The 16,437-nt window shown below is 42.4% G+C and overlaps 1 protein-coding gene across 1 annotated transcript; it reads left to right on the top strand.

The window, feature by feature from the left end:
• Window positions 1-5,001: 5,001 nt before the first annotated feature.
• On the top strand, window positions 5,002-16,188 carry cbx1a (chromobox homolog 1a (HP1 beta homolog Drosophila); the record flags this gene model as incomplete). Its single annotated transcript, XM_084371008.1, has 6 exons — window positions 5,002-5,006; window positions 7,175-7,314; window positions 9,959-10,232; window positions 10,451-10,622; window positions 10,819-10,913; window positions 12,427-16,188. 6 exons carry the CDS (start codon window positions 5,002-5,004, stop codon window positions 12,575-12,577), a joined length of 837 nt encoding a protein of 278 aa, XP_084227134.1. The 3' UTR covers window positions 12,578-16,188.
• Between the last annotated feature and the right edge of the window lie 249 nt (window positions 16,189-16,437).

Below are 16,437 nucleotides of genomic sequence, written 5' to 3' on the forward strand. Positions count from 1 at the left end.
CGGTGATTAGCACTAGGGCTGCCACAAACGATTATTTTGATAGTCGACTAATCACCGACTATTTTTTCGATTAGTCGACTAATCGGATCATACGTAAATTGAATGTATAACATACAGTTTATCGCACCAGCACGCAGCTGCTCTTATATAACAATCATTAGCTTTCAGCTTGAAGTGTTCAAGGTATATGCTAACTACTAGTGACATAGGCCTTAATAAACTCTCCCATGACATTCTCATGCACCTGTACATCAGAAACAATAGGAGTGATAGGTACAGTAGGATATGCAATAATTAACTACATCTGCATACATCTTGACAGCTCTACTTTACACTGTTGATTTGTATAATCCCAACAGACATGTCCAGTGATGTTCAGCTTTCTGTGTTTACATGCGTCTGTTTTGATGATACAAGTCAGCGGTCCTGAAATGTGTGTTTCTCTTCTATAAAACACATTCTACATCGCGGAGGCAACGTCTCTCCACTTAGGGCTTCCTTCACCTTTGAAACGGGGCAGAGCTCCGTGGGAAACACCTGCCTGACACAGCAACGTAGGAACCGTGCACGTCCCATGCACGGGGGGAAAAAAACGGCGTCGCCGTCGCACCGAATGCACGCGGCTACGCGCCGCTTTGGGTTGTGAGCGCGCATGTCGCGCGTCTACATTGGAAACTAATAGGTAGACTGTTATCAGTATAATCAGAGGCAACCATGAATGAGTTCGCCTCAGTTTCACGTGATTGTCACTGTCAGCCTGTTAATTTTACTGACCCGAGCTGAGACGCACCCCCCAAAACAAAAAGTCTTCAGATCTGAACGATTCACACAAGTCTCCTAATTGGCCACGAAAAAAGCGAGTTGCGCTTTTCGGCGCGCTGTTTGCGTCCCTGAATATAACAAAAGGGCATTTTGTGCTCAGTGCTCACAACTAACTGTATTCAACTTTACTACACTCTGACTCTATATAATCCCAAACTGCACAAGGCTCTTGTTCCTAAGGCTAATGAATCAAATCGTCATCGTTAATGTTAACGTGTACAGCTATCAATATGAGTAAGTAGTAAGTTAGCTCTCTGTTTACGCTAATGTTAGCAGCTAACTAGCGAGTTAGCTTAACGAGACAACGGTCCCTCTTCATCGTCGTTGTCAGCCACAACGTGCTTCCTTTTCAGGAGCTCGTGCATCACACTTGTGCTGCCGTGAAAGGCAAGTTCTGTCTTGCAGATAATGCATTGCACACTTTTCTCTTTCGTTTTCTTAAAATGCTCCCACACTTTTGAGCTCCGTTGCCGCCGGGTAGCCATGATACCAGAGAGCCCGTCTGGTATAACTTCAGGTGACACCACGGCTGACCCAGATTACCACTACTGCGCATGTGTGTCAAGGACAGAAAGGCAGACGCGGCAGTGGAAGGTGCCGCAGCAGTTTTGAGAGAGAAAACAAAGTTTAAAAACAAAAAAAAACGACGCGTCGACTATTAAATTAGTTGTCGACGATTTTAATAGTCGACGTAATCGTGACTAGTCGACTAATCGTGGCAGCCCTAATTAGCACCAGTATGAGTCTTGTGCATCGCCCTTGTTTGCAGCACATAGGACTGTATTTCCCACTCATTATCAATAAAATGGGCAGCAATTGTCATGTAGGACTCTGTGGCTCTCATCATAAAGAGCTGGAATAGCTTTTTCAGTGCAATATTTTCTGTTCTGTATTTTTAGTTTCCAGTGTCTCAGCATTTGGCAAAAACGTTCATTTTTGGCCACACTGTTTAGGCAGAGCACCTCCAAACTAAACCCAGCGATGGTAATACTGGCAGCTAGGACTGAAACGATTACTCGAGTAAATCGAATAATCTAATGCCTAATTCTTAAAGAAGCCACACTACTCTTGCAACATGTGGTTTAAAGTTAAATTTATCTCTAGTGTCCCTGTTTGTACTCTCAAATATCTGCTGTTTTTAATTTTTCATCATGTTCGGTTTCAGCTGTTTCATGTGGTGCATTAAGTTACTGCTGGTGAAAACCCAACATTTACTGATTTTGCTGCTTCATAGTATAACAGGGTTTCCCCCAGAAAACTTGCTAAGCCCGGTGGCAGGGTGGCCCACCAGCGGCCCACCGGTGCCCAAGCATGTTTTTTTGTGTCAGGGGCCTGACCCTGACCATTGACTGATGGCAGGGCCCTATAGGTAACAGATTCATTAATGGAGTAGTAGAATTTAGAAGGAGTGATTCCATAAGGCTTTAAGATCAATGTTAAAAGTTGACTGGAAATTTGAAAATATTATCAATATCATGTGTTATTATAAGACATTTATGTAACACCAGGTCTTACAGGTTGCACTCTTGAAATGCTGTTCAACCAACCACAAAAATAAATAAATAATAAAAATATAATTTAGATAAATAATATCAACTGTCTGCACTAAAAACTAAAAAACAACTGCCTGGTGTCTCCAGAGACTTTTATTTTTTTCCTCAGAGATTTTTACAATCTGGAGTCACATGAACATGACCAGGCGTCTGTTTCCGGTCAGTCGTCATGGAACGTGACAATCACGGATCTACCAAAGATACTCTGTAATCTACTGTTTGGACCAGAGAAAACAAACGTTTGTAAACGTGAACCATACGAGCTGAAAAATGACGCTGCAGGGGACGACGTGCTAACAGCTAACAGCTACTAGCCGCTGCAGCAGCTGGCTGAGCCTCTAGAGCCGCGGCTCGGCTCACGTTAACGGCTACGAGGTCGGTCAGCTGGTGAAGCAGCGGTCTGATGAGCATGATGTCCGTGACATGTCCCGTTATGCGCGACGAAGTTGTGACGTTGTCAGGTGATGGAAAAAGACACCTGATCACGTGTTGATGGAGCGATGCCTGGCGGGGGGGCAAGTAAGACCTGGCGGCCCACCAGGCTTATAATACACTGGGGGAAACCCTGGTATAAGCTTGACTGAATAATGAAAGAATGAATGACTTTTATTGTGAAGAGTTTATAGGAAATGAAAAATGTTTGCCACTGAATTAATGGTGCTTTGTTAGCAGCTTTTTTCGATAAAGCTGCAGGAAGGAAGTGTTTACAGCCATTCCTCTGACTACTACACAAGACAAGTGCATCATCAGTTAAAGACCTTCAGGGTTTCCCCCAGAAAACTTGTTAAGCCCGGTGGTAGGGTGGCCCACCAGCGGCCCATCGGTGCCCAAGCGTGTTTTTTTGTGTCAGAGGCCTGACCCTGATGTTTGACTGATGGCAGGGCCCTATAGGTAACAGATTCATTAATGGAGTAGTAGAATTTAGAAGGAGTGATTCCATAAGGCTTTAAGATCAATGTTAAAAGTTGACTGTAAATTTGAAAATATTATCATTATCGTGTTATTATAAGACATTTATGTAACACCAGGTCTTACAGATTGCTGTTCAACCAACCACAAAAATAAATAAATGAATAATAAAAATACTATTTAGATGCATAATATCAACCGTCTGCACTAAAAACTAAAAAACAACTGCTTGGTGTCTCCAGAGATTTTTATATTTTCCTCAGAGATTTTTACAATCTGGAGTCACGTGAACATGACCAGGCGTCTTTTTCCGATCAGTCGTCATGGAAACATGACAATCACGGATCTACCAAAGATGCTCTGTAATCTACTGTTTGGACCAGAGAAAACAAACGTGTGTAAACGTGAACCGTACGAGCTGAAAAGTGAAACGCTGGGTCATTTTCACATCTGGTGAAAGCAGCTCGGCTCACAGAAGTCCGGAGCTCTGACGCTGCAGGGGACGACGTGCTAACAGCTACTAGCCGCTGCAGCAGCTGGCTGAGCCTCTAGAGCCGCGGCTCGGCTCACGTTAACAGCTACGAGGTCGACGTCGACCTGGTGCGTTCCTCTCGGTCAGCTGGTGAAGCAGCGGTGATGATGTCCGTGACGTGGCGTTATGCGCGACGAAGTTGTGACGTTGTCAGGTGATGAAAAAGACACCTAATCAAGTGTTGATGGAGCGCAAAAACTGATTTAAAAAAAATAAATAAACGATGCTTGGCCTGGCGGGGGGGCAAGTAAGACCTGGCGGCCCGCCAGGCTTATAATACACTGGGGGAAACCCTGACCTTCAAGCAGGTAGCCCTGATTTGATGGAAATGCTAATTCCTGTCATCCAGTCAAAATAAGTAGCGCCAGGACAGCAGATGTAATGGAAAAAACGCTACTAGCCTCATCACCAAGTGTTGCACAAGACTGATCTGAAATAAATCTTACATACTGGGCTGCTTGCAGCGGTAGTTGGCATTGCCAGTGTTATAGTGTCCGCATTTATGGTATACAATAGTTTCAATAGTTAGTTGACGACAGATGCTACAATCACAAACTGAAGGTGTCTGCTCCTTGCAGCATCAGCAGAGTAGCTGTAATCACATTTAATTTGTCTCGTGATGAGAGTAAGAAGCTTTTACTGACAACATTTTGCCAGAGGATTTGTTGCCAAAGCAAAAAGCAAACGTTCCCATTTGACAATACAGAACCTGATAACATTAATAAGGGAAAAATACTTAGTAACCTAGCGGAGATGTTTGTTGTGTGCAGCCTTTCGCCTGCAGCTCTTCATCTAACCGCTCACTATTACTGTTTTTCCACTAGCACTTTTGTCTAGTCAAACTGAGGAGTGCTGATTTGCTTTTCCATTAACAGTTTTACTGCACCGAGTTGAGCCACTTTCACTTTGGTTTGGTCTTGCCCACTTGTTTAAAACCCACAGTAATCATCTTCCTCATCCTGGTTGTTAACTGTTATTTTTAATCGGTCGATGAGGATAAACAATCACTAGTAGGTCCAGCATGCCTAAACATAGCAGCTTTGTCTTTCGGCAAACTGATCAGCGGGGATTCCCAACATGTCACACATGGACCATGGAGTGACTCCCACACCTAATAGTGCCGTCTTGCTCCTGCTGCCGTCTTGAGAAAACGCCCAGGGATGCTTCCGCTTCATGTGCTCGAGCATGGCGTTAGTACTGCTGTAATAAGCCATTTCTAATTTGCAGAGCTTGCAGAGCATCATGTTGTACAGTCTCTGCTTAAAATACTCCCACACTTAAGATGATTGATGAGGTTTTTTTTCCGCTTCTGCTTGCTCTTCGTTGGTGTCCATGCTCTGAATCTACATCCTCCGCGTTGACGCACATTAAGTAAAATCGACTTATTTATGTAATCGAATACATCAACGCGTTGCACCAGCCGTAATTTTTGTTTTTATTTACATTAGTATTGTTTTTCATATTTCTATTATTCTATTGTGTATTCTTTCTTTGCTTTGCTTTTATCTTGTCTCAATTTTCTTATCTTTCACTCAATCTGTAAGCTGCTATAACGTGAATTTCCCTGGTGAGGGATCAATAAAGTCTTATCTTAGAAATTCTTCTTCATTCAACACCACTGTAATAAATACAAGTCCCAGATCTGTAACAATTTTGTCACATGTAATGTAGGTAAGTGTTGTCACAATACTGGAATTTCTGACTTGGATACAATACCTTGAAAAATAGATGGATATTCAATACCACGGGGAAAAATTTACACAACACTGAATGCAAAATTAGTTTTGATTTAATATAACAAGGCTTGTGTACTGTGTGTTAAGCACACCAGCATTTAAGGCAATTTACTTTTGACCATAGACAGTATCAATACTGTGGAAAATGAGTATTGAAACGGTGTCAAATATTCAGTATTAATATATTTTTCAACGCTGGTGTAGGTGCTGACTAAACACAAATCATTACGTCATAACAATGTAATGTTTTGAAAACTTGTATATTGAAGTAAACATGTATGTAGCGCTGTGGTCCTACCCTCACACTGAAGTTACATAGTGCAGAAACAAGTGACAGACACCATCCACCCTATTAAAAGACACTGTACCATCAACATGATTTTGAATTTTTTAATTTAAGGGGGAAAAAAATCCATAATGTTGCATTTAGATGTCTCCACGCTCTCGCCGAGGAGATCACATCAGCAAATGTCACTGGAATATCTTGCAAACTTCATCACTGATCTTTCTTCACACAGTCTCCCACACAGCCTTCACTTTAGTTTAAAAACAAACCACGTGTGCACGGCACATTGCCAGAGTCAAGTAAAAATTCATGGCTGTGGTCCACAGGGAGCTAGGGTTGGACAGTGCGTGTACCCAGCACAAAATTGATGACACAGCAGATTACATCAGCCACAACCATCGGTGAATTAAATCTCACGAGTTGAAAGGCCAGTGCCAGTCAATAAGGCAAATATCGGCCGATGCTGATATTCAGCTGATAAATCATTGCATCTGTAGATGTGATTTTTTTATTTATTTATTATTTTTTTTAGGCAATTTATTATTGTAGTCTTTACAAGCCTCACAGTATGTACGACTGAAGTCCAAGGGGGTGCAGGCTACAAGTCCAGAGGGTGGACAACTGACCTTGTTAGCCGCCCATGATATCTGGCCTAAACATGGTCTGTGTTCTTGACATGTTGACCAATAGAAGGCAGTGTTTTCAGCTGTGTGACAGCTCTGATCTCAAACGCACTTCTTACCAAAATGACAAGCGACCGTCTGGTTTTTTAGCTTAAAATCTTCTCGAACACCTAAAACTGAATTTAAATAATTGTCCAAATCGCTGTTGGTTAATTTTTAAAAGGCCTACATTTTCTTTTTCTGACAAGTAAGTTTAGCTATTTGGTGGACTACAGTTGTTGACCATTTGTTCCAGTTAATTTGACCAAAGTAAGTGTATTCATAGATGGAAAAATATTTCCATTTTTAATTTTACAAGATGTAATAGTTATAACACCAGCAGTTGTAGTTGGGCCAAAGGTGGCAGATAACTGAACTGAACACGTTTACAGTCTTAAACTGTTGCTATTTTAACAGGTTCCGTTTTGTATGATGTTACACTAAAGCTGATTCAGCTGTCATTTATTCAGCAGTTACTCTACCGTAAATCAAAATTATATACACTCTATAGCGGTTGCTCTTCTGACGGCGAAAACTTCACCTCCCAGAATGCAGTGGCTATCCACTGACGTCACGTCCGGTGGTGCTGTTGGCGGGCAGAACGGGATCGATAGTGGTTGTTAGCGACGCTGAGGCTATTGTGTTATTCAGCAGCAGAGCACATTGAGTTAAAGTCGAGTCAACCCGGGTTACCTGTGTGTCGCCACTGGCGCGTCTGCGGCCTGTAACTCGTCTACAACAGCCGGTGACAACAGTGTTTTCCCTCGGGCCTGTCGTGAGCCCTTAAAAGCGCACCGAAGTATTCTCTGTAAAGGTAAGGCTCATGAAGCTAACGTTAGCCGTTGAGGGAAAACACGCCAGCCATGTTGCCCTCTAGTTGAAGGGGGCGGCTGTCTGGCTCATGTACTTGCTCGGGTTTTAGTGAATTGCAATATTTTGTGGCCAAATCAAGTTAAAGGGAATTGTCCCAACTTATTTTGGCATTCGTTGACTGTTCAGTGCAGCGCGTGAGGATACAGCGTGTGCATGCATGATGATGAAACGGTGTGCATCTGACGCTTCTCATCAAACTGCACAGAACAGCGCCTACTCTTCTGGTATAGACACAAAAACCCTTTAAATCTAGAATCTAGAATTAATTTGTCAACATGAGTATAAAGTTGTGGCGGCTGCATTGTGTTTCTCTGTGGTTGCAGACTACAAATCACGGCCACTGTTACTCGTCAGGCATGGAGGAGGGCGTTTTTCCTTCTCGGTACTAAACCTTTTGGGGGTTTCATTGGTTAAGAGTATGCATGTTGATGTAAGTTAGCCAAAAAGAGATGAACACTGGACTTTTCTTGTAATAAGTCAATGTGCAGTGTTTCCCACAGGATTTCTTGAGACTATAGACCCTCTAAGGTCCAGGGGCATGCTCCCCTGAAGAAAGCTTTGCACGTTTTAAAGTTAAATGCACCCATCTGGTGCACTTTGAGATAAAAATTAAGACACTATCTCATAAATAACATGACCATGAATGACAAATTGCGGAAAATGTCAGATAATATCAAATTGACTGAGAGACGCAGATAATCATCCTCTTGTTTCAAAATTATGAGTGCCATCCTAACTGCTTATTTTTTAAAACATTACTCAAACAGGAGGAAATAGTGCATGTATTGGGGATTGTTTTCAGTAGTGGATTAATCCACATTTTTTGGTTTATTTAGTATTTGGGGCAGCAGAAGTTCTTAGAATAGAATAGAATGTTGAAAAGTGAATAGGAGTATTGTTGAGCTTTACAGATATGGATGAAACCAAATAATGATGATGTAAGTTATTCAGTAACAGAGGCTAGTGGGACAAAGGGTAGCCTGGACAAGACATTGTGTTTTTAGCTTTATAGTTGGCTTATCTGCCAAAATGGCTGCTGGAGTATAACCACTCAACAGACACACTCCAGCTGTAAGAGTTAAAGGCTCTCACAGTGTTTATTAGAGCCAGTCCTTTGAACAGTGCAGCTCTTTATCTGGTGACCCCCTCCTCCTTCCTTTCCCTGCATTCTCAGGTTTCAGCTTTTATTCCTCTTTGCTGGGTCTGACATGGCTTCCCCGTGGCTTTTAAACTGGGTTTGACGGGGGTTCTGTAAGTCAAAGAGGTGTATTAAGTTTTCTTGGATCAAAAATCGAAGGACATGCATGGTTTTGAAGACAGGGGAGTTTTGTGTTTCAGCGTATCCTGATAAGCCATCAATATCCAGGACAAACTTGAGACATTCAGGTCAAATATTATTTGTTTGTTGAGCTTATAACCCATTCATTTAGACCACCTTTTTAAGACAATTTAAAATTGTTCTCATTGAGGGAATTATAAATTACCAGGCATATAGCCGGAGATTTAAATAGAGTTGTTATTTGACGACGACCTGAGAATGAGAATAAAAAATTGTTCCAAAGCTTGAAACAAAGTTATCCAGCTACCTACTTAGGGACGCTAAACTCAGAAAACTGTGAAGAACAACGGAAAAATTGAAACAAGCACACTAACAGCGGCCAACAAAAAAGAAACACTGCTGCCACAAATTGAACCAAGCATCTACGATTCACCTAACTGGGCTGATTTTAATAAGAAAATGATAAATGGGACACGGAGACGTCATGTTAATGCACTGAGCAGCAACAAACTTCATTTAATTAATACATTTTCTCTCCCACATTTCACAAACGACAACTGTGTTTTATAGCAACTCTGATGGGACACACTACTTTTTGTGCTCCCAGGTTGGGGGGGGGGGGGGTTAAATCACAATATTAAAATGGTCAGGGCTCAGTACTCAATTGCCTTTTTCCACTAGCACTTTAGGCCTTGCCGAGTCAAACTGAGCCACGCTGATTTGTTTTTCTATTACCAGTTCTACTGCAACGAGTTGAGCTGCGCCGGCGATGGACCTGGCCCGAAGCAGGGCCAAGCTGCAGTTTAGTTACTGCTGGTGAAAACGCAATGTTTCCTGTAATGCTGCTTCATAATAGGAGCTTTGAAATAACTAAACGGTAGGCGTTTTTTATTGTGAAGAAGTTATTGTAAATGAAAGGTGTTTTTAGCTTAATTAGCAGAGCCACATTGTTAGCGGTGATTCTTCGATAAAACTGCAGGGATTGGGCGCACCATTGGTTTAAGACACACCTTCAAGCAGGTAGCCCAGTTGTGATGGAAAAGTAAAACCCCAGCCGCGCCGGGCTGCCAAAGTAAGTAGAGCCAGGCCAGCAGATGTAGTGGAATAACGGCAAATGACTGTCAGCCATTGATGATGGACGATGGCATCATTGTCATTTCAGTTTTAATGTCCACAGTATTGATCACCTCACCAGTCTCCCTTCAAACAGAGCATTTCAGTATTTTCCATAGTAAACTATAATTCACTTACAGTTATTCTAACCTTTTCGTTTTTCTCTCCATGTGTTTCCTCTTGGGATCACTAGAGGTGCCCTCAGGAGACGTCAAGCTGGCGACCGTAGCAGCGAAGAAGAGCAAGAAGGCTGAGGAGGAGGAGCAGCCTGCGGGACCTGCACCAGCACCAGCACCAGAACCAGATGCAGCAGTAGCACCACCACCTCCACCACCACCAGCAGCAGCAGCAGCAGCAGCAGCAGAGGAGGAGGAAGAGGAGGAGGAGTATGTGGTGGAGAAGGTTTTGGACCGCCGAGTGGTGAAGGGAAAAGTGGAGTTTCTGCTGAAATGGAAGGGGTTCTCAGAGTAAGTCTGTCTTCACACTTTTTTTTTTAGTAAAGTTAGAACTTGCAGATAGCAATAATGTGTGAGCATTGAATCAGACCTAAAAATAGAAAGTTGATAATTCAAAGTTGAAAATCAAGATTTTTGTTCTGAGTTGCAGTCCTGCAGATAATCTTAACAAAATGTAATTTTAAAAAACATCTTCCATTCATGTGTGCTCTCTGCACCCGCCTTTCCAGTGAGGATAACACATGGGAGCCGGAAGAGAACCTGGATTGCCCAGACCTCATTGCGGAGTACATGCAAAAACACAAAGAGAAGGAGGAGAAAAAGAAGGAAGGCAAAAGGAAAGTCACCAGTGAGGCCACGGGAGACTCTGAGGAACGAGGGAGCAAGAGGAAGAAGGAGGAGGTGAGCAAAGGAGGGGGGTTGCTCCACACTAAAACCTAGCTGTCAGCCAGAGCACAAAACATGTAACAATCTTTTCATAGATCATATTCAACATCCACACACAGGTGCTTAGAGTCCTTTGCAGCATTATGTCCTGACTGTTTAATCTTTCTTCTTTGGTCATGTGTTCTCTTGTCCTTACATGTCCTGTCTGTAGGGCGAGAAGGCCAGAGGTTTTGGCAGAGGTCTGCAGCCGGAGAGGATTATTGGAGCAACGGACTCCAGTGGAGAGCTGATGTTCCTCATGAAGTGGTTGGTCTTCATTGTCAGTTTATAATGTTATAAAAAATTATAAACAGGTGGAGCGCAGTAATTCTCTCTCAGCAAGGTCAAATTAAAATTATGTCATCATCTTTAGTAGGGTTGTCACGATACTAAAATTTTCAACTCGATACCGATACTCAGGAAAATATTCGATACTCGATACCATTTTCGATACCACAAGGATAAAAAAAAGACCCCAAAATGTAAAAGAAATACTTTTATTAACGAGAAAAATGCGAAAATAACCTCTGTTACAACATGTAACAATTAACAGAACCACACGTTAAATATTCTGGGGACTTGGCATTATATTTCCGTTGTTGGTCAAACAGATGGTAGAGTCGACTGTGTGTGTTGCTGTTTGGTTGCAGGTCGACTTTTCTCTGCTTCATTCTGGGACTTTAAAAGAGAAAATGACACTTTTCAGTCACCAACATCTATGTAAACTTAGTATACTGACACTGTGTCTATTAACGTAATATGGGCATGCCCGATTCATTTTTTATTTTTTACGTTGTTTATAATCATTAACGTGACGTCAGCCTTTGATCGCTAGCTGCGGCTAATGGCTAATAATAACACGGACAACATTAATGCGGGCCACCGGCCACGATAACATCGGTAATAAGTTTGAAACGAAAGACACTAACTTGTCGAAATTCACTGTAAAGGGCAGGGTGTCGGTCCTTAAGATGTTTCGCGAAGTTAGAAGTATTACTTGACTTGGTCGCCACCGCCTTGTAGCAGTGTTTGCACACAGGCTTATCCACGTCCTGCGGCTTTCCGTGTTCGTTAGACTCGAAGGCAAAATACCTCCAAACACTTTTACCTCTTTCATTTTCAACCAAAACTGGTTGATTTGGCCCTCCTGCAGCAGCACTGGCCATGCTCTGTTGTTATTGTGCACGTCACGGTGAGGGGGAGGGTGCCGCTGCTGTGTGTGTGAAGGCAGAGAGGGAGAAGGACGCAGCGTCGGCGGCTCTGCGTCGGGGGGGGGGGGGTGTGTGGTATCGATACTTTTGAAAATGAGTATCGTATCCGGATACAACATTTTAGTATCGATACTTTTTTGAATTTCGATACTTTTGACAACCCTAATCTTTAGTGATCTTTATGAAAGGCAAACTCCAAGTAGAAAGATAGGGTTTGTAGTAGCATCGCTGCCGTTTCTGAAATTGAACCACATGCTGAGGACCTGCTCAGAATTAAGCCACCAGTTGGGAACCGCTTTTCCTAGAGAACAACTTTGGGTGGTGGTGCTTGTTAATGGCTTGGCTAAAACGTTTAGCTGATTATTGTTGGAGTAACATGGTTCTCTCTCTTGTGTTCTTCCTCCCTCTTCTGTGTGGCTTGTTTCCCCCATCTGTTGACTTTATTTATGATTTTTTTTTTTTGCTTATCCTTTCCCCCCTTACTCTGCTCTTTCTGTCATCTGTCTCTCCGCAACATTGCTTCTCCCCTCCTCCCTTTATACTTCTTTCTCTTAAATCAAAATTAACAGGAAAAACTCAGACGAGGCAGACCTCGTCCCAGCCAAGGAGGCCAATGTCAAATGTCCCCAGGTGGTCATCTCTTTCTACGAGGAGCGCCTCACCTGGCACTCTTACCCCACAGAGGAGGAGGAGAAGAAAGAGGAGGAGAAAAAAGACTAGATGAGCGGAGGATGAGGCAAAGGTGCAAAAAGGAAATAAAGGAAGTATCGAAGTGCAGGGTGGGAAATCAACTACATGCTGGTGAACTGTTGTCCATGTAATTGATTCTAGCAGCTACTTTGGCAGAGAAAATGAAGAAAATCGTTGGGATTGAACTGCCAATGTAGCTGACAGGAAAGAAGTATGTTTTCCTGCCCTGAAAGGAGACGGCGTCGTTTCCTCAAAAGATGCTCCCACCTGTGTCTCTACTGACAATGTAAATTTTTCTTAAAGAGGTATGTTGACACATAGTCTCTCTTATGTCAAGCTACCTCTTAAACTTTCACCTTCATGTGAGAAGTGAGCTGAATGTTTGGCTTTCGCTGGTAAGTTTGTCTCTGCTCCCAATCACTGGCCCCCCAGTCAGAGGTCCTGTTTTAAGAATGTTACGGCTCATAAGACGGTGAAAGTAGCCAGGGAATTGTGGTTGGTCAGAGAGCACAAACTTCCCTTCCTGCTTTGTCAGGATACATTGGAGGGAACTTCTTTTGAAATGGAATGAGGTGAGGTATTATGGAGGAGTGTCTCTTTTCAGTATCTGTTCTCTTCGTGCCACCGGAGTTCTTATAATAGTTGAAGAAAAGCTGTTCCTTAATTGAAACTATCAAATGCCAAATGATGACTGTACATTTCACTCTGACATGGACAGATTGACAAAAAGGGGTTACAGTCTAAATGAAATGACCAGCAGCCGTTGGCGCTGGCCTTGTGTGTCCTACCAGCCACTGTGGCAGCCAACCAGCCAGAGCTCAAATGTCCTGCAGTTGTCTGCTAAGACAGGTTTTATTAAAAAGCTGACAGTTTTTAGCCATTCCAGCCATGGGTGTTCCTGCCCAAAGCTTGTATTTTGCTTTCTGTCTGGTTTTTAATGATCAAGTCTGTATTTGTTAAAACTGTAAGTTAAGGTTTTTGTACTTATTTGGTGAAGGTTCAGAGGCAAACCGGTAGCTTTTCTGTGAATGTAAAACTTATCATCTGTTGTATTTCATGTGACTCAATCATATGTGTTCTACATATTAAGGTATATATTAGGACATTACATTACTAATATGCTTGATTTAGTTTCAGTATTTACTTGAACACAGTTACGATTGAGTACCGTAAATTCACCAACCATTTTCACTAGGACACAATATTTGTTTAGTATGACGCCAAATAATAGCCTGCCAGCACGACAAGTGACCCATATGTAAGTGTACAGACTTAAATTAGTTCACTGGCAGTTGTGGCTGTTTTGTTTCCCAAACTTATCATGACAGCTTAGCAATTTTGTTAAAGCTGCTGTAAGTGATATATCCTTCTTAAAATAAGCGTTAAATAGCTCTATATTACAACAGTAATCATTGTTATCGAGTGTGGTCAGTAACCCATGTCTCCCCTCCCTCTGCTCATGTAGTAAAAGTGTAAAGACATTTTCTGGTATCCCTGCCCACTTTATCCAATCAGGACAGAGAACTCCAGAAAGAGGTGGTCTTTTCTGCTTGTGAACGGGCAGAGAGCAGGATCCTCCTGTGTGCTGCCGTCGGGAGATTGCCGCTGCTCATTCATTTGGTGACATAGAGAGGAGGGAGGGGATAGCTCACTGCAAAACGGACAGGAAGTCAGCTAAACAGACAACGGTGCTTACTCTTATAGAAACTCAGGCTGGCTGGTTACCTGCCAAAATGGCTGGTAGAGTGTACAAACAGCAGCAAAACTCAGCATAAAAGCAGGCTGTAAGTTTCCACACTGCTGGAGTGATGGGCACACGGGATTACTTCAGGTAAAGAGTCACGATTGTCATATAGCAGTAAGCGTTTTACTGGGTCAGAATCAGTGTTACGAGTGGCAGTCCAAGAACTTGCCTGAGGAGGCTGAGACGCCTGAGACTAGACGAACAAAGTGTCAGGAACCAGCTGATAATCATTCAGACAGAAACACATTATACAACTAGACTGAACACTGTGCTAGGCCGACAGTCTGCAGGTGGCCTTTCTTGGCAGTTTATTTTCTCTGATGTTGACTTACTACAGCACCACTGTCAAGCTAAAGTTTATTTTTTTATGCTTCTGGAAATCTGATGCACGCTGGAGTTAATATCTTGTTTAATAACTTAATGTTCATGACGTCAAATTGCAAGGGTAGGTAGACAAGCATGCTCATACTTTTTGAGCTGCTGCAACAAGCCTTTCTGATGGATGATCATCAAACATGTTGGCTTTATGTTGAGATAATGGCACCCCTGCTCACTTGTTGCCCTCGGTGTAAACGTGCCCCAGCTTGAACCAAAAGTTAACAAAAAGATGTTGGACAAGAGAATTTCAGTGTGGGAACTGAGTAGGCATCTGTCAGTCAATTGCTGGCTGTAGTTTGTACATTGATCTACTCTGCCAGCCATGTTGGCAGGAAACCAGCCAACAAGCTGTTTTGGCTGATGGTTAAAGTGCCACTGTGGCTGGTAGGTGGAGGTTTCCTGATGAGACTGGCTCCGTCACTCAGTAGGTACATGCTCCATAAATGAACCCAACTGGATTTTACTCCTGATGGAAAGTATGTTTAAAATCATCATTTCCACTCCCTGGTTTTGTAACTTCACACACACACACACACACACACACACACACTCAGCCACATGTGTGTTTTATAGATTGTATCATTTTAGCTTGCACTGGCCGGGTGACACTCAAGACATGATGCACGTTTGGAGTATTTCCTGGTTCCACTTGCCTACAGACCATCCTGTGTTTAGATATTCATAAATAAAACAGGTTAGAACTTTTTAATTCAGCATGGTTAACATGTTGCCTCATAAAAAAGGTCTTTCTCTGTTCTCTCTCCTGCCTAATGCAAATGTGTTGAATGTAGCCCGGCTGTGTTTATTTCTATGTACACTGTATTAAAGCTAGCGTAGTAGCTTCCTCTGTTAACAGACCCAGGTGAGCTAGTTCTGATCCCTCTTTCTCTAACTGTTAACTCACCTTTTGTTGCCAGAGACCTTGAAGAAAAAAATTAATTCTGAACGTATACTTATTGTATTGCAACTCCATTGATTTCCAGTGTACATGTCATTCTGCTTCACCTCGTAATGCCTTTAATTTTTTTTTTTTTACATTTTCCTACAGAATGGTCATTTTGAGACCTAACCCTCAGTTACATGATAAAGTGGACATGTACGAACTCAAAGCAGAAAGCTATGTACAAACACAGTCCAATTTTGAAACAACCAGCCACAGGTTGTTGAGGCATATAAAACCCCCTAATTAAGCTAATTGAGTATTTTTTTACTTTTTAGAACTTCTGACCTTCGGGGCATTCTCATTTCTTCACTATATTACGTCAGTATTGTGAGTTAAATGTCCTGCTTTATTACTGCCTTCTTTTGTACCTCACCATTGACAGAAGGTGATTGAATTAGCTGCACTTGGGTCTGCTAGTTAGCTTTTCTATCTTGTCTTTGAAACTTTTCTCTGTATTTAGTGGATTAGCTTGTGTTGTTGTGTTGCATGTTTCTTGGTTTCTCTTGCAATGTTACTCTCATGGCTGATCTACTTTTAATTGTCTGTTTTAGACAATAAAGGTTTTTGTTTTCGTAACTTTTTGTACTTTTTGTCTCTTTATTTTAATGGTACACAAGACATTCACCGATCAGCCACAACATTAAAACCACTGACAGGTGATGTGAGTAACATTGGTCATCTCATTACAATGCATTGTTCTACTGGGAAACCTTGAGTCCTGGCATCCTTGTGGATTCAGCTTGACCACGCACTCAAACACAGTCCAAGTACACCCCTTCATGGCACCAGCACATCTTTGGATGGGTGGTGTCCACATGAATGCCA

Source organism: Pagrus pagrus, assembly GCF_965226575.1.
Source record: "Pagrus pagrus genome assembly, chromosome: 13".
NCBI classification, from domain to species: Eukaryota; Metazoa; Chordata; class Actinopteri; order Spariformes; family Sparidae; genus Pagrus; species Pagrus pagrus.